The 20,772-nt window shown below is 37.2% G+C and overlaps 1 protein-coding gene across 1 annotated transcript in view; it reads left to right on the top strand.

Annotated features, from left to right (window-relative positions):
* Positions 1 to 20,772, top strand: part of LOC133091765 (uncharacterized) — a 145,715-nt gene that overhangs the window by 48,641 nt on the left and 76,302 nt on the right. The window contains exons 2-3 of the mRNA XM_061190996.1: positions 12,648 to 12,756; positions 16,255 to 16,327. Of these exons, the coding sequence (XP_061046979.1) occupies positions 12,648 to 12,756; positions 16,255 to 16,327 (182 nt within the window). The remainder of the gene's footprint in view (positions 1 to 12,647; positions 12,757 to 16,254; positions 16,328 to 20,772) is intronic.

Below are 20,772 nucleotides of genomic sequence, written 5' to 3'. Positions count from 1 at the left end.
GTCTTTATTTTAAAGTCTGTTTTGTCTGATATGAGTGTTCCTACTTTAGCTTTGTTTTGATTACCATGTGCATGGAATACATTTTTCCATGCCCTCACTTGTAGTCTGTATGTGTCCCTGGGTCTGAAGTGGGTCTCTTATAGACAGCATATATACAGGTTTTGTTTTTGTATCCATTCAGCCAGTCTATGTCTTTTGCTTGGAGAATTTAATCTGTTTACATTCAAGGTAATCATTGATATTTATGTTCCATTTTGTTAATTGTTTTGGATTTGTTTTTGTAGGTATTTTTTCTTCACTTCCTCTTTTATTCTCTTCTGTTGTGATTTGATGACTAACTTTAGTGTTGTGTTTGGATTCCTTTTTCTTTTTTGTGTGTGTATCTATTGTAGATTTTTTGTTTGTGGTTACCATGGGGTTTTGATACAGCGGTCTATATATAAACAAGATCATTTTAAGTTGCTGGTGTTTTAATTTCAAATGCATTTCCAATATCATTCATCCTCTTCTCACGATTGCTGGTTTTTGATATCATATTTGTGTGTGGATGATTTCCTAGTTTACTTTATGTTTGCCTTTACTGGTGAACTTTTCTGTTTGTAATTTTCTTGTTTCTAGTTGTGGCCTTTTCTTTTCTGCCTAGAGAACTTCCTTTAGCATTTGTTGCAAAGCTGGTGGTGATGAATTCTGTTAGCTTTTGCTTTTCTGTAAAGTGTTCAATTTCTCCACTGAATCTGAATGAGAGCCTTGCTAGGTAGAGTATTCTTGGCTGAAGGTTCTTCCCCTTCGTCACTTTAAATATATTGTGCCACTCCTTCCTGGCCTGCGTAGTTCCTGCTGATGGATCAGCTGATAACCTTATGGGAATCCCTTGTATGTTATTTGTTGCTTTTCCCTTGTTGCTTTTAATATTTTATCTTTAATTTTTGTCAATTTGATTACTATGTGTCTTGGCATATTCCTCCTTGGGTTTATCCTTCCTGGGACTCTCTACGCTTCCTGGAATTGGTTGACTGTTTCCTTTCCCATGTTAGGGAAGTTTTCAGCTATTATCTCTTCAAATATTTTCTCAGGTCCTTTTTCTCTCTCTTCTCCTTCTGGGACCACTACAATGTGAATGTTGGCATGTTTAATGTTGTCCTAGAAGTCTCTAAGGTTTTCCTCATTTCTTTTCATTCTTTTTTTTTTTATTCTGTTCCATGGCAGTGATTCCACCATTCTGTCTTCCAGCTCACTTATCTGTTCTTCAGCCTTAGTTATTCTGCTTTTGATTCCTTTCAGTGTATTTTTCATTTCAGTTATTGTATTGTTCATCTCTGTTTGTTTGTTCTTTAGTTCTTCTAGATCTTTGTTAAACATTTCTTGTATCTTCTCAGTCTGTGCCTCCATTCTTTTTCTGAGATCTTGGATCATCTTTACTATCATTCCTCTGAATTCTTTTTTTGTGTGTGTGTAGATTGCCTATCTCCACCTCACTTAGTTTTTCTTCTGGGTTTTTATCTTGTTCCTTCATCTGGGACATATTCCTCTGCTGTCTCATTTTATCTAACTTTCTGTGATTGTGGTTTCTGTTCTGCAGGCTGTAGTGTTATAGTTTTTCTTTCTTCTGCTGTCTGCCCCCTGCTGGGTGAGGCTGTAGGAGAGGCTTGTGCAGGCTTTCTGGTGGAAGGGACTGTTTCCTGCCCACTGGTGGGCAGAGCTGGGTCTTGTTCCTCTGGTGGGCAGGGCCAGGATAAGGGGTGTGTTTAGCAGGCAGCCATGTGCTCAGGAAGACTTTAAGCAGCCTGTCTGCTGATGGGTGGGTCTGTGTTCCCACCCTGTTGATTGTTTGGCCTGAGGCATCTCAGCACTGGAGCCTACTTGCTGTTGGGTGGGGCCAGATCCTGGTGAGAAAATGGCAGCCTCCAGGAGGACTCATGCCAATGAGTACTCCCTAGAACTACCACCACCTGTGTCTTTGTACCTGCAATTAGCCATAGCCACCCTCTGCAGGAGACCCTCCAATACTAGCAGGTAGGTCTGGCCAAGGCACTTCTGAGGTCGCTGCTTTTTTCCCTTGTTCCTGGTGTGCCTGAGACCTTGTGTGTACCCTACAAGAGTGGAGTTTCTGTTTCCCCTATTCCTATGGAATTCCTGAGATCAAACCCCGCTGGCCTTCAAAGTCAGATTCTCTGGGGGCTCCTCCTCCTGTTGCCAGACCCCCAGGCTTGAGATCCTGACATGGGGCTCAGGACTTTCATTCCTGTGGGAGAACTTCTGTGGTATAATTATTTTCCAGTTTGTGGGTTGCCCACCCAGTAGGTGTGGGATTTGATTTTATCATGATTGCACGCATCCTACCATCTCATTGTGGTTTCTTTGTCTGTGGGTGTAAGATATCTTTTTTGGTAGGTTCCAGCATTTTTTTTGGTCAGTGGTGTTCAGCAGTTGTTATTTTGGTGTTTTCTTAAGAAGAGTTGAGCTCACATCCTTCTACTCTGCCATCTTGTCAAATCCAGCCTGGAGTGAGGGCATTATGCTACATGAGATAAGTCAGACAGAGAAAGACATATACTGTATGATATCACTTATATGTGGAATCTAAAGAAGCTGAACTTATTAAAATAGAGACTAGAATGGTGATTACCTGGGGCTGGAGGGTGGGAGGAATGGAGAGATGTTGGTCAAAGGGTACAAATGTTCATTAATAAGATGAGTAAATTCTAGGGGTATAATGTACAGCATGGTGACTAGAGTTAACAATACAGTATTATATACTTGAAAGTTGCTAAGAGAGTAGATCTTAACTCATTATTGACCGGGGGATTTTTGCAGAAACTAATGCATGTGGCTGGTGATTTGTCATGTAAATGAATATTGAAACGTTTCCGGTCAATAGCATTTGGGTAACAAAAGATGTATTAATATGTCTCTGGTCAATAGGTCAATAATTTGTTAAATGATCTCACCACCAAAAAGAAATGGTAATTATGTGATGTGATGCTACTGCTATGGTGGTAATCATTTCCCAATATATAAGTGTATCAAATCAGTACATTGTATGCCTTAAACCTACACAGTGTTATATGTCAATTATATCTCAATAAACCTGAAAAAAATTTTAAATTAAAAAATATTTAAAGAATATGGTAATATGGTACAGAGATGTGCTAGCCAACCCACAGACCTGCAGATTAAAGCAGCACCCTCGCAGTTGATCCACAGATGCATAAATAAAAAATAAATATTTATTATTACAGCCACTGAGTTTTGAGATGTTTATTATGCAGTATAGCATCATTTTAGCAGTAGTTGACTAACAAAGACTAAAAGCTAGAGACATAAGACACAAAACCAAATACATGGATTTTAACTTCCCCAGGTTCACAGTTTATTAACAAAGATATATATATATATATATATATATATATATATAACTCATAGCAATAAAGTAATTTTTCAAAGAGGTATGAAAAAGCACATGGGAACACAGAGTTTAGAATACTTAATTCTGTCAAGAAGTTGGAGGAAAGCTGTCCATAGGAGAAAACAATATTGGACCATTTGGATAAAGAAGGGAGAGGAAGAGTGAAGATATTCCAGGCAGGAGAATATAGGCAGGACAGGGAGCCACTGGTTAAATTAGGCACATGCAGATCATAGAGACTCCAAGGGACCTTATCAGAGCTATAGTAAGGGGTGCTTTTGAGTATTGCTCTAAAAAGGGTGCTGAAACAGGGCAAGAATTCATAAGAAATAAAGGGTCAGTTAACAAGAGTGAGGGAGTCCTCATATAACTGGGAAAATATAAATTGATCTCATTGCTGCCAATATAGACAGGGACCTCAAGTGGGAAAAATAAATCCTTGCAGCATTGACCTTATCGACCTTGGCTGTACTGAATACATGTTGAACAATTTTTGAAGATTATCAGTTTGAAGGACTGCCAAATCATTTGGCAAGGAGAGATGCCAAGTCTTGGCCCGGCCTTGGTTCTTAGAGATTATCTAACTCAACCTTTTTATCTTATGGATGGGAAAACTATGACTCCAAAGATTGAAATTTACTCAAAGTAAAAAACCTGAAGTCAGAACCCCAGTCTGATTAATCACTCCTGACTTCTTTCCATCATACTATACTTCCTGCCATAAATTTGCTATAGCATGCAGGGAACTGGGAAGTCTGCACTAATGGAAGAATCAGAGTTGAAGCTCAAGAATATGTATCACTTAAGAAAGAAGTAGGAGATTTAAGAGAACAGAGAATTTATACATGCATGGAGACATCCATAATATCATGGCATATTTATTAGGGATAAAAAAGGATGGGGAAGAAATTGATAGGTGCAGCTCCAAAGGAGCTAACCAGGGAGAAGCTACGGAACTAAGCTCTTACCTGGTTCTAACAGAGTAGTAGGCAGTACGATGCCTTCTAGTAAGACACACACAAAGAAGAAAACTGGACAAAATAAATGGAAACAACCTGGAAATCGTATCCTTCTGGAAAAATACAGAAGATATAAGGTACTACCCTATGCTTTTCTCCTCTTGAAAACATCCAGTATCTTCTGTAAGGTTAAGTATTTTAGTAAAGGATCCAGAGCCCTCTTCAATAGCATGATAGAATATTACCTAATCTTACAGATGGTTTTAGATCCCTTCAGAGAATCCTTGGGAACAGAGAACAGGTTTTTCCTAAGCCGTAAAATCCCCAGTGATATATATTATAGTGAGGTACACTGAATGAGCAACAAATAAGCATTAACTGAGGAAAAGTGCCCCCAAGATGGGGCATATGCCTTCCTGTTGCTGTGACCGGTTCACTTCACATTGTCATAAGGTAGATTCCCTGCCTTTACCACACACGTCCAGTGGAGCTTGTGCAGGTTCTGAACCCTCATCTCTAAATGAAAGCTGAAGTTTCAATAAGTTCAGTCTGCACAAAAGCCAAGGCTAGTTCATTACAAGAGAAATGACCTTAGCTTTGAGTGAGTTAAATCAAAATAGAAAATTATGAAGAACTGCTGTCAGTATACTAGAATGTTGACTTTTAAGAAAATGGTCTTTTTCCAGAAAATAAAGTTTGAATGAAAGCGTTTATTGGTGAAAAAAAAAGTGGAGGCAAGCAGGAGTACTTAAATAATAGATATTGATCCAGAGCATACAGATCCAGGCATATCTTTAAGACTAAACTTCTGCTATGTGTTCCTTATGAGCCTGGTGAACCCCAGTAGGTAAGCTGTTATATTTTAAACTTACTTATCCCTGAAACAACCACAGAAAGGTTCACTCACATCCTCCTTTTGTCTCTAACTTTTGGCCTCCATGTTCTGTTCTAATTAAACTTTCTTCACCAGGTGCGGTTTTCTCAGCTTTATCTGATCCTTCTGTAAAAAAAGACTCACAGGCCTACCTCAACAGGGCCAACCTTTCTGATGCTGCTCTGACTCTCTCTGTGATCATTCCACCACCAAGTCAAATTCAATGTATTCTACAAATACCAGGATGGTGGACTTTCTTCTCCCCCATGGCAGCTCCCAGCATGATTTCCTTCGAAAGGGTCCATATCCTTCTGTCCTTTACCTGACACTACCTCTTCATGGCTCTCCTTCTAGTTCATGTCTTCATGTCTTCTTGACCTCTTCTTACCCTCTCAAGGTTATTATTCTCCATCTTTGTCCTTAAGTTTATTTTTCTTCTCTTTACATTTTCTTCTTGACATTCCTTGACAGTCTAATGACTTCAATTCCATGTATTTGGTGATTAGATTAATATCTTTAGACTCTTCCTCTCTCCTAAGTTTTTGACCCACATTTCCAGTCATCTGCTAAATGTCACTACTTGGCTATTCCACTTACACATGAAACCCGATAAGCCAAAATGGAACTTGTTTTTCTACACAAACTTTATCCTCACTGTTTCCGTCAATGTTTCATGGATTTGAAACTTCAGCAATCTCAGTGATTATTTTCTTTCCCTTGCTCCATGAACCCCACAATCCAATCCAGCCATTTTCTTAGCACTTTTGAATCCACATTTTTAATATTTCCCTCATCCACCCTCCTCTCTCCAATCTCATTGCCTATATCCCAGTTCAGGTCCTTATTATTTCTCTCAAGTTATTGCAAGAACGTCCTAACGGAAGCCGCCTTTTATACTAACTCATTTAAAATATGGTCAAAATATTTCTAAATAATGCACTTCTCTAATACTGTCATTCCTTCCTCTTCCCTCAAATCTCTCAGTGTGGCTCCTTTATGTTCCTTAGCTTAACATTTAAAGCATTAAGTCTCTCCAAGACCTCATTCCCAAGCTTATTTCCCACTAATTCTCCTCATATAACCACAAGATAAACTAAACTTAACCACTGGATTGTTATTTGTTAGGATATAAAGCTGAAAGTTGAATGTTATTATTATATTGGTCATTCTGTTACACATGTTCTATCCCATCATCTTTCTATATCCAGATACCAATAATTCAGCAGGGCCCAACTCATTTGCTTCCTTCTTTGTAAATGCTTCCCACAACTGGAAATAACTCCCACCCCAAAATTCAACAGTGTTTTTCTGTCCCCCTGTTTTGTATATTTTGGCTTATCAAGTGTATCTCTCCTAGACCATAAGCTCGTAAGAGTAGAACTACTTCTAGTGAGCAATGCATTCCTCAGAGAAAATACTCCAGTGCCAATAACTCGATGTTCCTGCCAATAGCAGGAATACAATAAATGTTTGCTTGCTTAATGTACAAATGAATAATCATAGCTTTTTTTGGAGGAGTGGACACTTGCTATTTCATGGAAGTGTGACTTTTATTTTTTCTTAAGAAATTGGACAACAACGACCCTGAAGTTCAAAGTGGTTAAGTAACTTGTATAAGGTCACACATTAAATGTCAAGACTAGACTCAAAATCATACTTCTAGCATAGACCTCTCCTTGAGCTCCAGTTCCATATATTCAACTGCCTTCTCTACATTTCCACTTGAGTGTTTAACGCTTTTTTTGTGTGGCAGCTCTAATACCTATCTCTTGTAGTCCATTGTCTTCCATTTGGTATAGACTATCATGGATTCATATCAAGACTACTGATTTTGTTTAATAACTGGTTCCTTTACCCCATACTTTGATTCAACTTGTCCTACATTTATCTTTCTAAATCACCACCTGTAATATTGCCACCATCCTGCTCCAATATTTTCAGTGGCTCCCTACTATGAAAATAAACCCCATCTTCTCTGTCTGGCAACCAACAAATTGGTCTCAGCTGTGTCTCCAATAAATTTCTCCAAATACTCCCCAACTTGTAGCCTCCATACCAAACAAACTAGTCTCTTCATTGCATTTGAATATACCATGTGTATTTTTGCCTTTTTTCAGGAATTATACACAAGGTTCTACTTCAGTGGAACACACTTCTTATTCTGATCCACTTATTAGAACCTAAAGTGACTGTACAATTTATCTTCCAAACGGGGACCCTTTGGTGGGGTTGGGGTGAGGCAGGTAGGAAGAGAAGTGATCACTCAGGGACCGTCTCAGGTAAACCAGCATGTATAATTAAACTATTAATATCTATGTATATTTTCATATCTATATCAAATGATATCTATATCTATATCAAATCTCACCTTTCCAGAAAAGTTTTTAGACTCTCTGGGCTTAAGTAATCATTTTCCCTTTTTAGAGCACTTTGCACATACAAGTCGGAACCCAAAGATGAAGACCTGAATCCCAGCTCCTCTACTTATTAACTGTGTGATCAGGAGCAGGCCACTTAAACTCTTTGGATTTCTGTCCTCATTTGTAAATAGGACTATTGTCTTCATTTCTTTTCCTCCCTGTAGTAGGATGATACATCCACATCCTTTGCCTTGTGACTTTGCATTGCTTGCCACTGTGGGTGGAATACACTTCCTCTTCCCACTGATGTTGGCCTTGGCCATGTGACTTGATTTGGCTGATGGAAGGTTAAGAGACATGACATGAGCAGATACTTTAAGCGTGCTTCCATGGTTCTGTTTGCCTTCCTTTGTGCTCCTATGATCCACTCTGTGGATAACATGCCCCAAGAAGCTATAACTTTATCCTGGGCCTCAGAATGAAGACAAATGAAGCTGAACCAAACCTAAATGGAAGCCTGCAGTCGAGAGTAACCCACTCAAAGCCAGGCAAGCCCACATGAGATCAGAGAACCAAAACCAACCCACAGATCAAATGTCAAGAGAAAAAAATGCTTGAGGTTATAAGCCATTGACATTTGAGGATTGTCACATAGCCTAGTTTCAGCCAAAACTGAATAATATAACCATCTTACATACTTTTATAAAATAATATATTTATGTGAGGATGACTTTAGAAATTGAAAATCACAATTCAAATGTTATTTATGATCATTGCTCCTCAGTATCATGAATTATTTTATATATATACTTCTTATCTCCACATTCTAAACTGTAAAATATTAGAGATAAGACCATTTTATATAAAAATAAAATACTTGTATAATTATATAAGAAGTATATATTACATAAGAATAACAACTATGTGAGAATTATATAAGAAATATAATTATTTCATATATTTGCCAAGGTACCCTGCACAGGGCCTAACATGTCGAGCGTACTGAGAAATGTTATATGGCTACTGTTGCTGCTCTTCCTCCTAATTACGTTTGTTTGTGTCTTTGTTTTTGCTCTTTTAGGTCTTTATTTTTTTATATTTTCACAAGGCAGTATAAGATATGAAAAGGGTAGATTATCAAACCAAACAGGTGGATTTGAGACCTGCCTCGATGGCACCTTGGGCAAGTTGCTTAAACCCTCAAAGCTTTAACTTCTTTGCTTATAAACCAAATAATAATAGTAGTAATAGTAGTAGTAATACACTTCTAAATTAAAATTACAATAAATAATTTAACACAGTGATTGTCACATCTTAAAGCAGCCAGTGAATAGTTTTTATTATATCATCCATATATACTCCTTTCTCCTCTCCAGAAATTTCAAAGCAGAACCCTCAGACAGTCCTACATTCTCTAGACAAGTGTAATTCTCTTTATTCTAGACAGACAGACACTTAGACACACACCCCTAGAACTCACAAGATTTTCCATAATTAGGTGGGGGAAAGGTGACAGGAAAAAGACGTCTTGAAAGTTCTGTGTTCTCTCTTTGCTCTGTGGCCTTGTTCCTGATATTTCCAATGCCCTGAAATAATTCACATTTCTATTTACCTAACTAGTGCTTAATCACTCTTCTGAGTTCAAAAAAAAAAAAAAATCTTCTGAATTCTGCTTAGAGGACTCTGCCGAGTCTAGGTTAGGCATCTCTCTTATAAAAGAGCAGCTCTCTTATAAAATCCTGGTAGAGGGCCCTTAAACAAGGAATTGAAATTGCTTTTTTATTTTTTTAAATTTATTTTATTTATTTATTTTTGGCTGTGTTGGATCTTTGTTGCTGAGTACGGGCTTTCTCTAGTTGCAGCGAGGGCCGGGGCTGCTCTTCGTTGCGGTGTGCGTGCTTCTTATTGCGGTGGCTTCTCTTGTTGCAGAGCACGGGCTCTAGGCACGCGGGCCTCAGTAGTTGCAGCACATGGGCTCAGTAGTTGTGGCTCAAGGGCTCCAGAGAGCAGGCTCAGTAGCTGTGGTGCATGGGTTTGGTTGCTCCATGGCATGTGGGATCTTCCTGGACCAGGGAATCAAACCCATGCCCTCCGCATTGGCAGGTGGATTCTTAACCACTGAGCCACCAGGGAAGTCCAAAATTGCTTTTTGACTTGTCAATCTTCCCAACTGTACTATAAGGTCTTTGAGGGCACAGGCCATGTCATTACTTTTCACCAGCATCTAGCACAGTCTTGACACATGCTAAGTGCTTAAAGACATGAGGTAAAAGAAAAAATGGAAGAAAGGAAGGGAGGAAAGGATGGAAAGAGAGAAAGGCAAGAAAGAAAGGAGGAAAGAAGTAAAAGGTTATTTTTATTTTCATTCTTCCCTGAAAAGAATGTTCAAAAAGAACAAGACAGTTACTACAGCATCATCAAAACTCACTTCCACCCAAATCTACATTTTGCATCAAATCCCATGTCAGTGTGTTCTTTTCCTCTCATCAGAGTAATAGGATGTTTATTTTAAAATGTCAACTCATCATAAAACCTATTTGGGGCAAAACGGACTCCAGGGAGATTGACTGAAATTCCCATTCTTCTCCTGTTTCTCCTCCTGCTTCCTGTTCATTTTAGGAAAAGGCTCTGATCTGTTAAAAAAAAAAAAAAAAAAAAAAAGTTGGGGGGGAGCCTCTAGCAAGAGACACATATAGAACATGTGTCTCACCTGCTTTTTAATATTAAGTACAGGAAATTTTCAGCTTCATTCATTTAAAATACTTGTGCTTCACATTTATGGCTAGGTATTAGAGATGAGAAGCCCAGATGTGGTTAGTAATGGGGGAAAAAGATTAAAAATAGAGCCATAGAAAAAGAAAGATGATCCAATGGAAAGAAGAAATAGAAGTCGTCGTCTTAGAGTAATGTTTGTTCAGAGCTCTTCATCTGTTTTAATCCTAAACTCTAAATGCTCTCTCTGAGCATGAACAGGAGAACAATCCAAATGATTCTCAGGTATGCGCTGGTACTGAGGAGTGGGACTGGAGTGATATCCTTCTGGAATTTGATGAAATCAAGTTGAAATTAAGATACGGTTATCAAACCAGCAATTCACATCTTTGGCTAAGGGGACGTTAATCAATAACATAAAGTAACAGGCTTCACCGTTCTTAATTTGACAAGTATTAGACAAGACTTCTCTGTGCTGCCTTTCTATTCTGATTTTTTAAATAAGCATCTTCAAAACTGATTCAAAGAATTCAAAGAAAAAGGAGTAGCAAAAACAATTGGGGAAAAAAGGAAGAACTCAGCAATTTTAATTGTCCACATGGGTCATAAAAATGGATTTTTCTAAGGGACAGCTATCCAGTGCATTGGCCACGAAATACACAGATATCCCTAGTGATGCTATGTCAATGTACATTAACTTCTGCTATATAGATGGACTCAGTTCTCCTCACATACTTACTTCTCTGGTGTGTGCCTGGCAAACAGAAGACTCTCAACAAATGTTAGTAAATGAATAAACACAAGATTGAATTAGTGATCTGCTTATTTATTATTAGGGCCAGGGCTGTTGCTGAATCCACAATTTGTACTCATAGTTGATTCCTCTGATAGAGGTAAAACTTAATGAAGACAGCCTCACAGAGGAGGAGAGACAGTTCCTGCCTGCCACCTGACAAGCTAAGCCACTTGTCTAAACCAATTCTGCAGCAACAAGTGCCCAGTGGATGGGGAAGACAGACGTACAGATGGCTGCCTGGATGCATCACGGGACGGGATTGCCACTACAGCCCATTGTTACATTTATTGCTGACAGTGTAATTAATTGGCTGACTCCTTGTTTTTCAATTGGTCACCCTCAATGGACAGCTGCACTGGGGGTTGTACTAATCGTGCCTGGGACGAGAGTATGCTCCGCGGGTGGGCCCAGCTCTGCAGCAGGGGCTTTGTGACGTCAACCCTGGACTGCTGTACAGAAGCCCGCGCTTCACTCTCCCAGGGCCCTGAACAGGCGTCCTCATGCCCAGGAAACACAGCACTTTTCTTTCTGAGTGTTCCTGTTTCTGAAGTATGATACAATGGAAACAAAACAAAACACTTCTTAGTTTCCTTTTCCAGTAAGAATTTCTTAAAAATAGACTGAAATATCAGCTTTAATACTCACTGTAGAAAAAGATTACAGTAACTTCATTAGATTTTATCCAAATTATCAAGTAAAAAGAGAAGCTAGAGTTCATGTGGAGGTATCAAAAAGCTCTTTTAACTCATCTCTGTGTCCAGCAATCATGTATATATTTTGATTTTTATACTGTGGAAAATGATCTTTATTTTGTGTACAGTATGATGAGGATTAAATAACACTCGTGGGATATTTCATCAAAGAATTCTAAGGGTATTTTTACAGTGAGAAAGCCTCATATATCAAGCACAGGCTCAGCAGGTAATAACACAAGACTGGAGTCATGGCTCAGGCAACAATCTTTCCACTGGTCTCCTGCCCCTCTTTCTTCACCTGTAAAACGAGTCATTGCACTTCACTGACCTTACTTCCACCCGACTAACTTCCAGAAAGTCATGTGGCAGCTCTGTTCCCTAGGGTTTAATCTGTAAAATCAGAAAACTGAACTCAGTGAATCTCTAACATTCTGTGACCTTACCTGGATATTGAGGCAAATAGAAATTTCAATATATTCCTCAAATTAATAAAAATATGTGCATATACCTTATAAGGGCATGCATTAACTAAAAATGCAAGTAATTCTTGACTTCTTTTTTAATCACAAATATCAGTGTCCATTATTTGACAACTTGCTTATGAAAAAGTCCCTTACACGTTCCTTTTTCTGGTTTGCTAATTTTCCATTCTGTATTCCAAGGCAGGCCAATAATTGCAATGAAATCAGGTTAAACATTGATCTTCCACCCTGACATTGCATTAACTTTTCTAATAAACATATTCACTGTGTCAACCAGCACTGTGTTTACATATTGAGCCCAGCAACCAATTGTCTTGCTTCTTTTAGATGCTTTTGAATTCTGGAAGGAATCTTATCTGAAAGACTAGAATCGTGCTTCTGCCGTGCCTTTCAATTTTGTATTTCAGATTAACTGCTCCTTTTCCTCCACGTTCTGAAGGCCTTCTAAGAAATTTCCTTCCCAGTTCATCTGGTAAGTGCCTGCTTTGGCTGTTACTCTTTAGTGAATTCAAGTCTTTTCTCCTATGTTTCTTGTACCACCCTTGTTATCTGGAGTCAGGATTCTGAGCTCTGACCTCCCTCCTTGTCCTGCTGCCTAGGAGAATTGAAGGCAGACCCTCAGACCTCTAATATTCTAGATTTTTGAAGATCCAGCTTTGGCTGGGTTGAGGACAGGATTGGGGTGGAAATAAGCACTGAATTTTTTTTATCTACAGCCTTCTGAAAATTAACTATTTCTGTTCAGATTCAGGGGCTGAGTAAAAGTATTAACCAGTAGATGTGCCTAAAGATCCCTGATCAAAGACTCTATTTTTAATGTTGTGAAGAATACATGCTTAGGGGATACTTTTCCTAGCAAATTGAGCCAATGCTGCTTGCTTCACTAGAACTACAGGCAAAAGATGATTACCAGAGAGGCTGGGGAGAAATTGCCCCATGATATGAAGCAAAGCCTTCATTCATGAATGATTTCTTGTCTCAATGTGGAAGAAATAGATCATAAAGTGTGGGGCTGGGATTCTAAAGGATATTTAATACCTCATTCCTGGAGATATGGTCTAAAATTTAAAGACTGTGATCACTGGTCAGGTGAGAAAAGATGCTCCAAGATTCCCCTTATTTTAATATTTATTTATTTATTTATTTATTTGGCTGCACCATGTCCTGGTTGCGACATGCGGGATCTTCATTGCCGTGTGCAGGATCTTTTAGTTGCAGCATGAGGGATTCTTTAGTTGCAGCACGTGGGATCTTTTAGTTGCAGCATGCGGGCTCTTAGTTGCAGCATGCAATATCTAGTTCCCTGACCAGGGATCGAACCCGGGCCCCCTGCATTGGAGTGCATAGTCTCAACCACTGGACAACCAGGGAAGTCCCTTCCCTTATTTTAACAAGAGTATCTAAGAATATCTGCCAATATCATGGATCGCTGGGAAAACATCCTATCCAGACCCACAGAATCAGATCAACCAACCACAAATCAGAGTAGCTATAATGAAAAATTCATTAGACTAACTCTCACCACTTGCCAAGAGGGTATTTACACCAGGCACTGTACTAAGTGCTTAACATATCTCATGTGTGATCCTCATAAAGCTCTGTCAGGTACACATGGTTATTCCTATTTTATGGACAGGAAAGAAAGACTCCGATGGACTAAATAACTTCTCCAAAGTCACACATCTACCACACTTACCAGGATTAAGCCCAAATCTGCACGACTCCAAAAGTTCCTAGCCATTCTATGCTCCTGCAGAATAGCCACGCCAGTAGACAGCAGGGGAGAATAGGGGTGCAGACACAATGGGAGCCTTATCATAGCGTCACATATAGGCAGAGGTTCCTTATTCCAAGAGAGCTTTGCTCCTACCCTCATAGCACCTTGCATAGACTTATGTCAGTACTTGCAATTCATGGTATTGCGGTTTGTAATTTGGGGGCTGGAGAGAGAGAAAAATGAAAGAATGGATTTCTAAATATTGGCTCTCTCATTTTATTAGCTTGCCTTGAACAAGTTACTGAATCTCTCTCATCCTAATATTTTAACTACAAATGGGAATAAAACTACTCCTCAGTGTGTGCTTTTAAAAAGATAATAAAATCAAAGGACTTTAGACTAATCCCTTTGCACGTGTAGGCACTTCTTTAATGACCCCCTTCTTACATTTCAATCTTGCCCAATGTCCCATGACCTCTTCAGAGCAGGGACCATAGAGTATCCACATGCATGTCTCCAGATAAAATGCTTAGCACATAGTTGGTGCTCAGTGACTTAAAATGATTGGTATATATTGAGAATTAGTTTGTTTGCAACTCTAAGAACTGTTGTAAAACTTTAGGTTTTAGTGTATATATTTATTGATTTTTTAAAATATGCATTCTTCGTATTCTTCCTTATATATTATAGTCAGTCTCTTGGGCTCTCTAGAAGAGAGCGTTTTCCAGCTTTCTTTGAGTCTCAAGTCAAGAGAATTAGAACACCCCATAAAAATAACGCAGGCATCTCTGACAAAGGACCTGCTTCTGCCAATAGGTTGATTTTGCATTTCACAACTAATTTCACATATCAGTTTATACTAAATCATTTATTCATCCATTCATTCACTAAACACCCATCCATTGATGTCTATATTATCCTAGTGATAACAATGTAAATAGGACTAATCTCTGCCCTGGAAATGTTTATAATTTAGTGATATGAAACACATATGAACAAATCATTTAAAATTGAGTATGGTAATTTCCACAACATATATGAAAAAAGGATTATGAGAGAAAAGGGCACATGGTAACACCTTCAAACTTTGTTTCACTTCTGTTACTGAAAGTTACTTTTTCATCCCAGAATTACATTTCTATTCTTCCCCCTGCCCCCATATTTTTCAGTAAACTTTTGATAATTTTCTCTTTTTAAAATAACTTATATGTTATTTTAAGGATTTTTTCCCTTCTTTTTGTGCTTTTTCTCTTTAAATAACATAGAAAATTTGGCTTTTATCAAGTATCACTAAACTCTTCTATTTTTCTTTGCACATTAGGTATGCAACTGCACTGTGAAGAGATGCTTTCCAAAATTGTGTCTCCTTTACTTTCAAATACCTAAAATGAAAAAAATCTGTATCCTGTATGAGGATATTTTATTTAACTAGGATACATATATTAGTCAGGTATTTATCTTAAATTCCCTTTGCCATCGTCAGCCTAATATGTTTACTTCTATACTGGACTTTACCAGTTTCACACACTGGTCAACTATTTCCATCACATATATATTTATATATCAACTGCTGCATAGAAACCCCAAAACTTAGGGATTTAACATTCTCTCACCATTCTGTGAGTAGATTGGACTCAGTTGGATGGTTTATCCACATGACGTCAACTAGGGCTATAGTCATATGGGGGCTTGAATGGGCTACAGTATCCAAGGTTGCTCCCTCACATGGCTGGCAGCTGTTGCTAGCTGTTGGCTGAGAACTGCTGGCAAGTAGGTCTCTTAAGTTTTCCTCCATATGACCTCTCAATGTGTCTGGTTTCTGAAAGGGAGTACCCTAACTGTGAACATTTCAAGGGTAGAGAAGCAGAAACTGATGGTCTCTTAATGCCTCCTTTTCTGCACTCTGTTGATCAAAAGCCATCCCAGATTCAAGGGGTGGAGAAATAAATGCTCCTCTTAACATGATATGCGGTTCATGGAGAGGAGGGAGTGGTTGGTCATTTTAAGATTGACTATTATATCTATATACTAGTTAGCTTCTAGTATTTTCTTCAAAAATGATTCCCTTCTCCATTTTCCTTCTGTACATTTTCCTTCTATATGTGAGAATTTAAAATCAGTGATCTCTTTCTCTGTACTAACCTAAACATATAGTTGATTGTGTTTGTTTTATGTCTTTGATGAATATATTATGTTTTACATTTAGAATTCTAAGCTCTAACTCCCTCTTTATCTTCTGCTCTGGAATTAAAGATAAGCCTTCAGACCTGAAATATACCAAAGGCTGCAATGGGGCAGTATGGGAGGTGGATGGTGAGATTTTCTTGTAAGTATTACTTTTCTTTTTCAGTTCATATATTTTGAATTCTTAAAAAAATAGATATAAAATGCTTTATTACACTTCTATTATAGTCTCAATTGTAAAAATAAATACCCAAACTCTAACAAATTTGGCTAAGTAAAATATTATATAACATTAATGCACAGGAGGTGGGGAGAAGCAGTACATTCTGGACTTCCCTTCTCTTTAATTGTTTTGAAAGAGAACACTGACTGAAAGTCTGAGTGACCCAAGCATGGACTTCATTGGAGTAAACCAGTAAGCAAGATGTATAAAAAATGCTATCAAGATAATCAGATAAAATTATTAAAGAGGAAAGAAGATATTTTGTATCTCATTTGCACAGAGAAACATCTTAAATAAGCCCTCTGAAGCCTGAGAACCCCTAGGTGAGGAGAATATGCATTATTCCAGATCAGAACTAAAGATTCAAGCAAGGAGGATGACCTCATGTGGCTTTCCTGTCTAGAGACATGTAAAAACAAATGTTACAACTATGAATTTGACATTAATCATGGGGAAATTTAACAAATGAAAATTACACATTACTGATGGATCTCTTTGTAAAACTTGTTGGATTTCCATGCCATTTTTTCATTCACTGATCATACAGTAAGGATACTGGGTCATTAATTATAGGCATACACAACAAGAGGTGTTTCTACTGTGTAAGTTCTTTCATGCTTTTTTTTTTTTCCTAATGGGTAAATTATACCTGGATATTATTTAAATTGAAAATCTGTGTTAGTGTATTGAAGCAACATTATGTCTGTTACCAGTATGGTAGTTATAATTAGAATTTTGTTACAAGTGGACAAGAAGGAAATATACATTATCATTATATTTAGACATGCAACCTACACAATAAGAAAGACAGTGATGATGGTAACTACATACTTCTTAGCATTGATTTCTTATTTGCTGCAAGGAGGGAAATCCAGAGGGGACTTAGAGATGGAAGCTGGGAGATAAGAAGCCCACACAGTAAAAGATGAGAGCTTGATATGAGGAGACTGGTCATTCAGCATTTGCTTTTACTAGACTATTTTAGAAAAGACATGATGATACTACTGGTGGGAACAAATATAGCATAGTAATTTAGGGCACTGGTTCTGAAGACTACCAAATCACTTACTAACTCTCAATGCCTCTTTGAATGTCTATAAGATGGAGATTAAAAATTTGGACCTCAAATTTTACATGATGTAAGGCGTATGAACAAAAATTGCCAAGATATTTGCTATTTTTAAATAACTGTAGAATCACAAATGTTTCTGTGTAACATATCAACTTTAAAGAGAGAGAATCTTGAAAGAAGCCAGAGGAGAGGAAGAAAAATAAACCTTCCTTACAAAGGAACAAGAGTAAGAATATATAGCAAATTACTTCAGAAACCATGCAGGCAAGAAGAGAGTGGGGTAAATTTTTTTTTTAATTTAAAATGTTGAAAGAAAAAAAATCACTAACCTAAGATTCTATATCCAGTAAACTTATTTCCCAAAAGTGAAGGAGAAGTAACATCTTTCCCAAACAAACAAAAATTGAGGTAATTCCTCTCCAGCAGAAGAATAGTGCTTACCTCATATTGTATGGGAACCTGAGGGAATTGACATGTATTGGAAGATGTGTTAGAAGACTATTTTAGGAGAAAGATAGTGATATAGGCAAGAATCTCAACTCTACATAAAGAAAGGATAAAAGTCAGAGAAGAAATAATGAAGGTAAAATAATTTTTTTCTCAATTGCGCTACAAAAAACTTTATTAAAGTAATAACAGTAATAATGTTTTGGGTAATTATAGCCTGTAAATAAATAAAAACAGCAATATCACAAGGAATGGGAGGGAGGAATTGTGAATACTCTGTAAGTTACTTGTACTATACTTGAAGCAGTAGTGTTATTTGAAAGTGGAATTAGATTGGTTAAAAACCAATATACAGATATGCTAGTAGAGGAAAGAAAATGGAATCATATATAATGCTCAATTAAAACAAGAAAAAGGCAGAAAAAGGAAAAGAAGAAAAAAAGAATGAATGTAACAAATAGAAAATAATTATAATCATGGCAAATATTTATGCAACTATATCAGTATTACGTTAAATGTGAATGGTCTAATAACACCAATTAAAAGACAGATTTTTAGAATATATAAAAAATAACCTATTTACCATCACATCAAAAAGAATAAAATACGTAGGAATAAGGCTACCTAAGAAGGCAAAAGACCTATACTCAGAAAACTATAAGGTACTGATGAATAAAAGATGACACAAATGGAGAGATATACCATGTTCTTGGATTGAACTATACTACCCAAAGCAATCTACAGATTCAATGCAATCCTTATCAAATTACCAATGGCATTTTTCACAGAATTAGAACAAAAAATTTTTACAGTTTATGGAAACACAAAAGACCACGAATGGCCAAAGCAATCTTGAGAAAGAAAAACAGCTGGAGGATTCAGGCTCCCTGACTTCAGACTATACTACAAAGCTACAGGCATCAAAACAGTATGGTACTGGAACAAAAAAACAGAAATATAGATCAGGGGAACAGGATAGAAAGCCCAGAGATAAACCCATGAACTATGGTCACCTAATCTATGATAAAGGAGGCAAGAATATACAACTGAGAAAAGACAGTCTCTTCAATAAGTGATTCTGGGAAAACTGGACCTACATGTAAATGAATGAAATTAGAAGATTCCCTGACACCATACACAAAAATAAACTCAAAATGGATTAAAGACCTAAATGTAAGACTGGATACTGTAAAACTCTTAGAGGAAAACATAGGCAGAACACTCTTCGACATAAATCACAGCAAGATCTATATCCAGTAAACTTATTTTCCAAAAAAAAGTAAAAACAAAAATAAACAAATGGAACCTAATTAAACTCAAAAGTTTTTGCACAGCAAAGGAGACCATAAACAAAACAAAAAGACAACCCTTGGAATGGGAGAAAATATTTGTAAATGAAGCAACTGACCAGGGATTAATCTCCAAAATATACAAACAGCTCATGCAGCTCAATATAAAAAAACAAACAAACAACCCAATCCAAAAATGGACAGGAGATCTAAATAGACATTTCTCCAAAGACATACAGATGGCCAAAAAGCACATGAAAAGATGCTCAACATCACTAATTATCAGAGAAATACAAGTCAAAACTACAATGTGGTTATCACCTCACACAGGTCCGAATGGCTATTATCAAAATATCTACAAACAATAAATGTGGGAGAGGGTGTGGAGAAAAAGGAACACTCTTGCACTGTTGGTGGGAATGTAAATTGATACAGCCACTATGGAGAACAGTATGGAGGTTCCTTAAAAAACTAAAAATAGAGCTAGCATTTGATCCAGCAATTTCACTCTTGGGCATATATCCAGAGAAAACCATAATTTGAAAAGATACATGCACCCCAATGTTCACTGCAGCACTATTTACAATAGCCAGGACATGGAAGCAACCTAAATGTCCACCAACAGAGGAATGGATAAAGAAGATGTGGTACATATATACAATGGAATATTACTCAGCAATAAAAAAGAATGAAATAATGCCATTTGCAGCAACATGGATGGACATAGAGATTCTCATACTAAGTGAAGTAACTCAGAGAAAGACAAATATGATATTGCTTATATGTGGAATCTAAAAAAAAAGGGTACAAATGAACTTATCTACAAAGCAGAAATAGAGTTACACATGTAGAAAACAAACTTATGTTTACCAGGGGATAAGGGGAGGGAGGGATAAGTTGGGAGATTGGGATTGACATATACACACTACTATATATAAAATAGATAACAAATAAGGATCAACTATATAGCACAGGGAAGTCTACTCAAATCTCTGTAATGACCTATATGGGAAAAGAATCTAAAAAAGAGTTGATATATGTATAACTGATTCACTTTGCTGTACAGCAGAAACTAACACAACATTGTAAATCAACTATACTCCAATTAAAAAAAAAAGTCCCACCTGTATGTCTTTACAAGAAACACACTTTAAATATAAGCACTCATGTAAATTAAAAGTAAAGGAATGAAGAATGATACATCATCTTAACACTACTAAAGAGAAAGCTGGAATATCTGTTTTAATTTCAGACAAAGCAAATCTCAGAGCAAGAAAAGTTATCAAGGATAAAGAGGAACACTACATACCGATAAAAGGATCATCTCCAAGAAGATATAACAATTTTTACTGTGTATGCACCTAACAACAGAACATCAAAATATGAGGGAAAACTAATAGAACTGAAAGTAGAAATACACAAATCCACTATTGTAATTGGAGACTTCATCACCTCTCACTAATTGATAAGATACCACAGGCAGAGAAACCAATAAGAACACTGTTGATCTAAACAACACTATCAGTAAATTTGATCTAACTGACATTCATAGAAAA

Source organism: Eubalaena glacialis, chromosome 5 (genome assembly GCF_028564815.1).
Source record: "Eubalaena glacialis isolate mEubGla1 chromosome 5, mEubGla1.1.hap2.+ XY, whole genome shotgun sequence".
In the NCBI taxonomy this organism is placed as follows: Eukaryota; Metazoa; Chordata; class Mammalia; order Artiodactyla; family Balaenidae; genus Eubalaena; species Eubalaena glacialis.
This window is presented reverse-complemented; position numbering and strand designations above follow the sequence as displayed.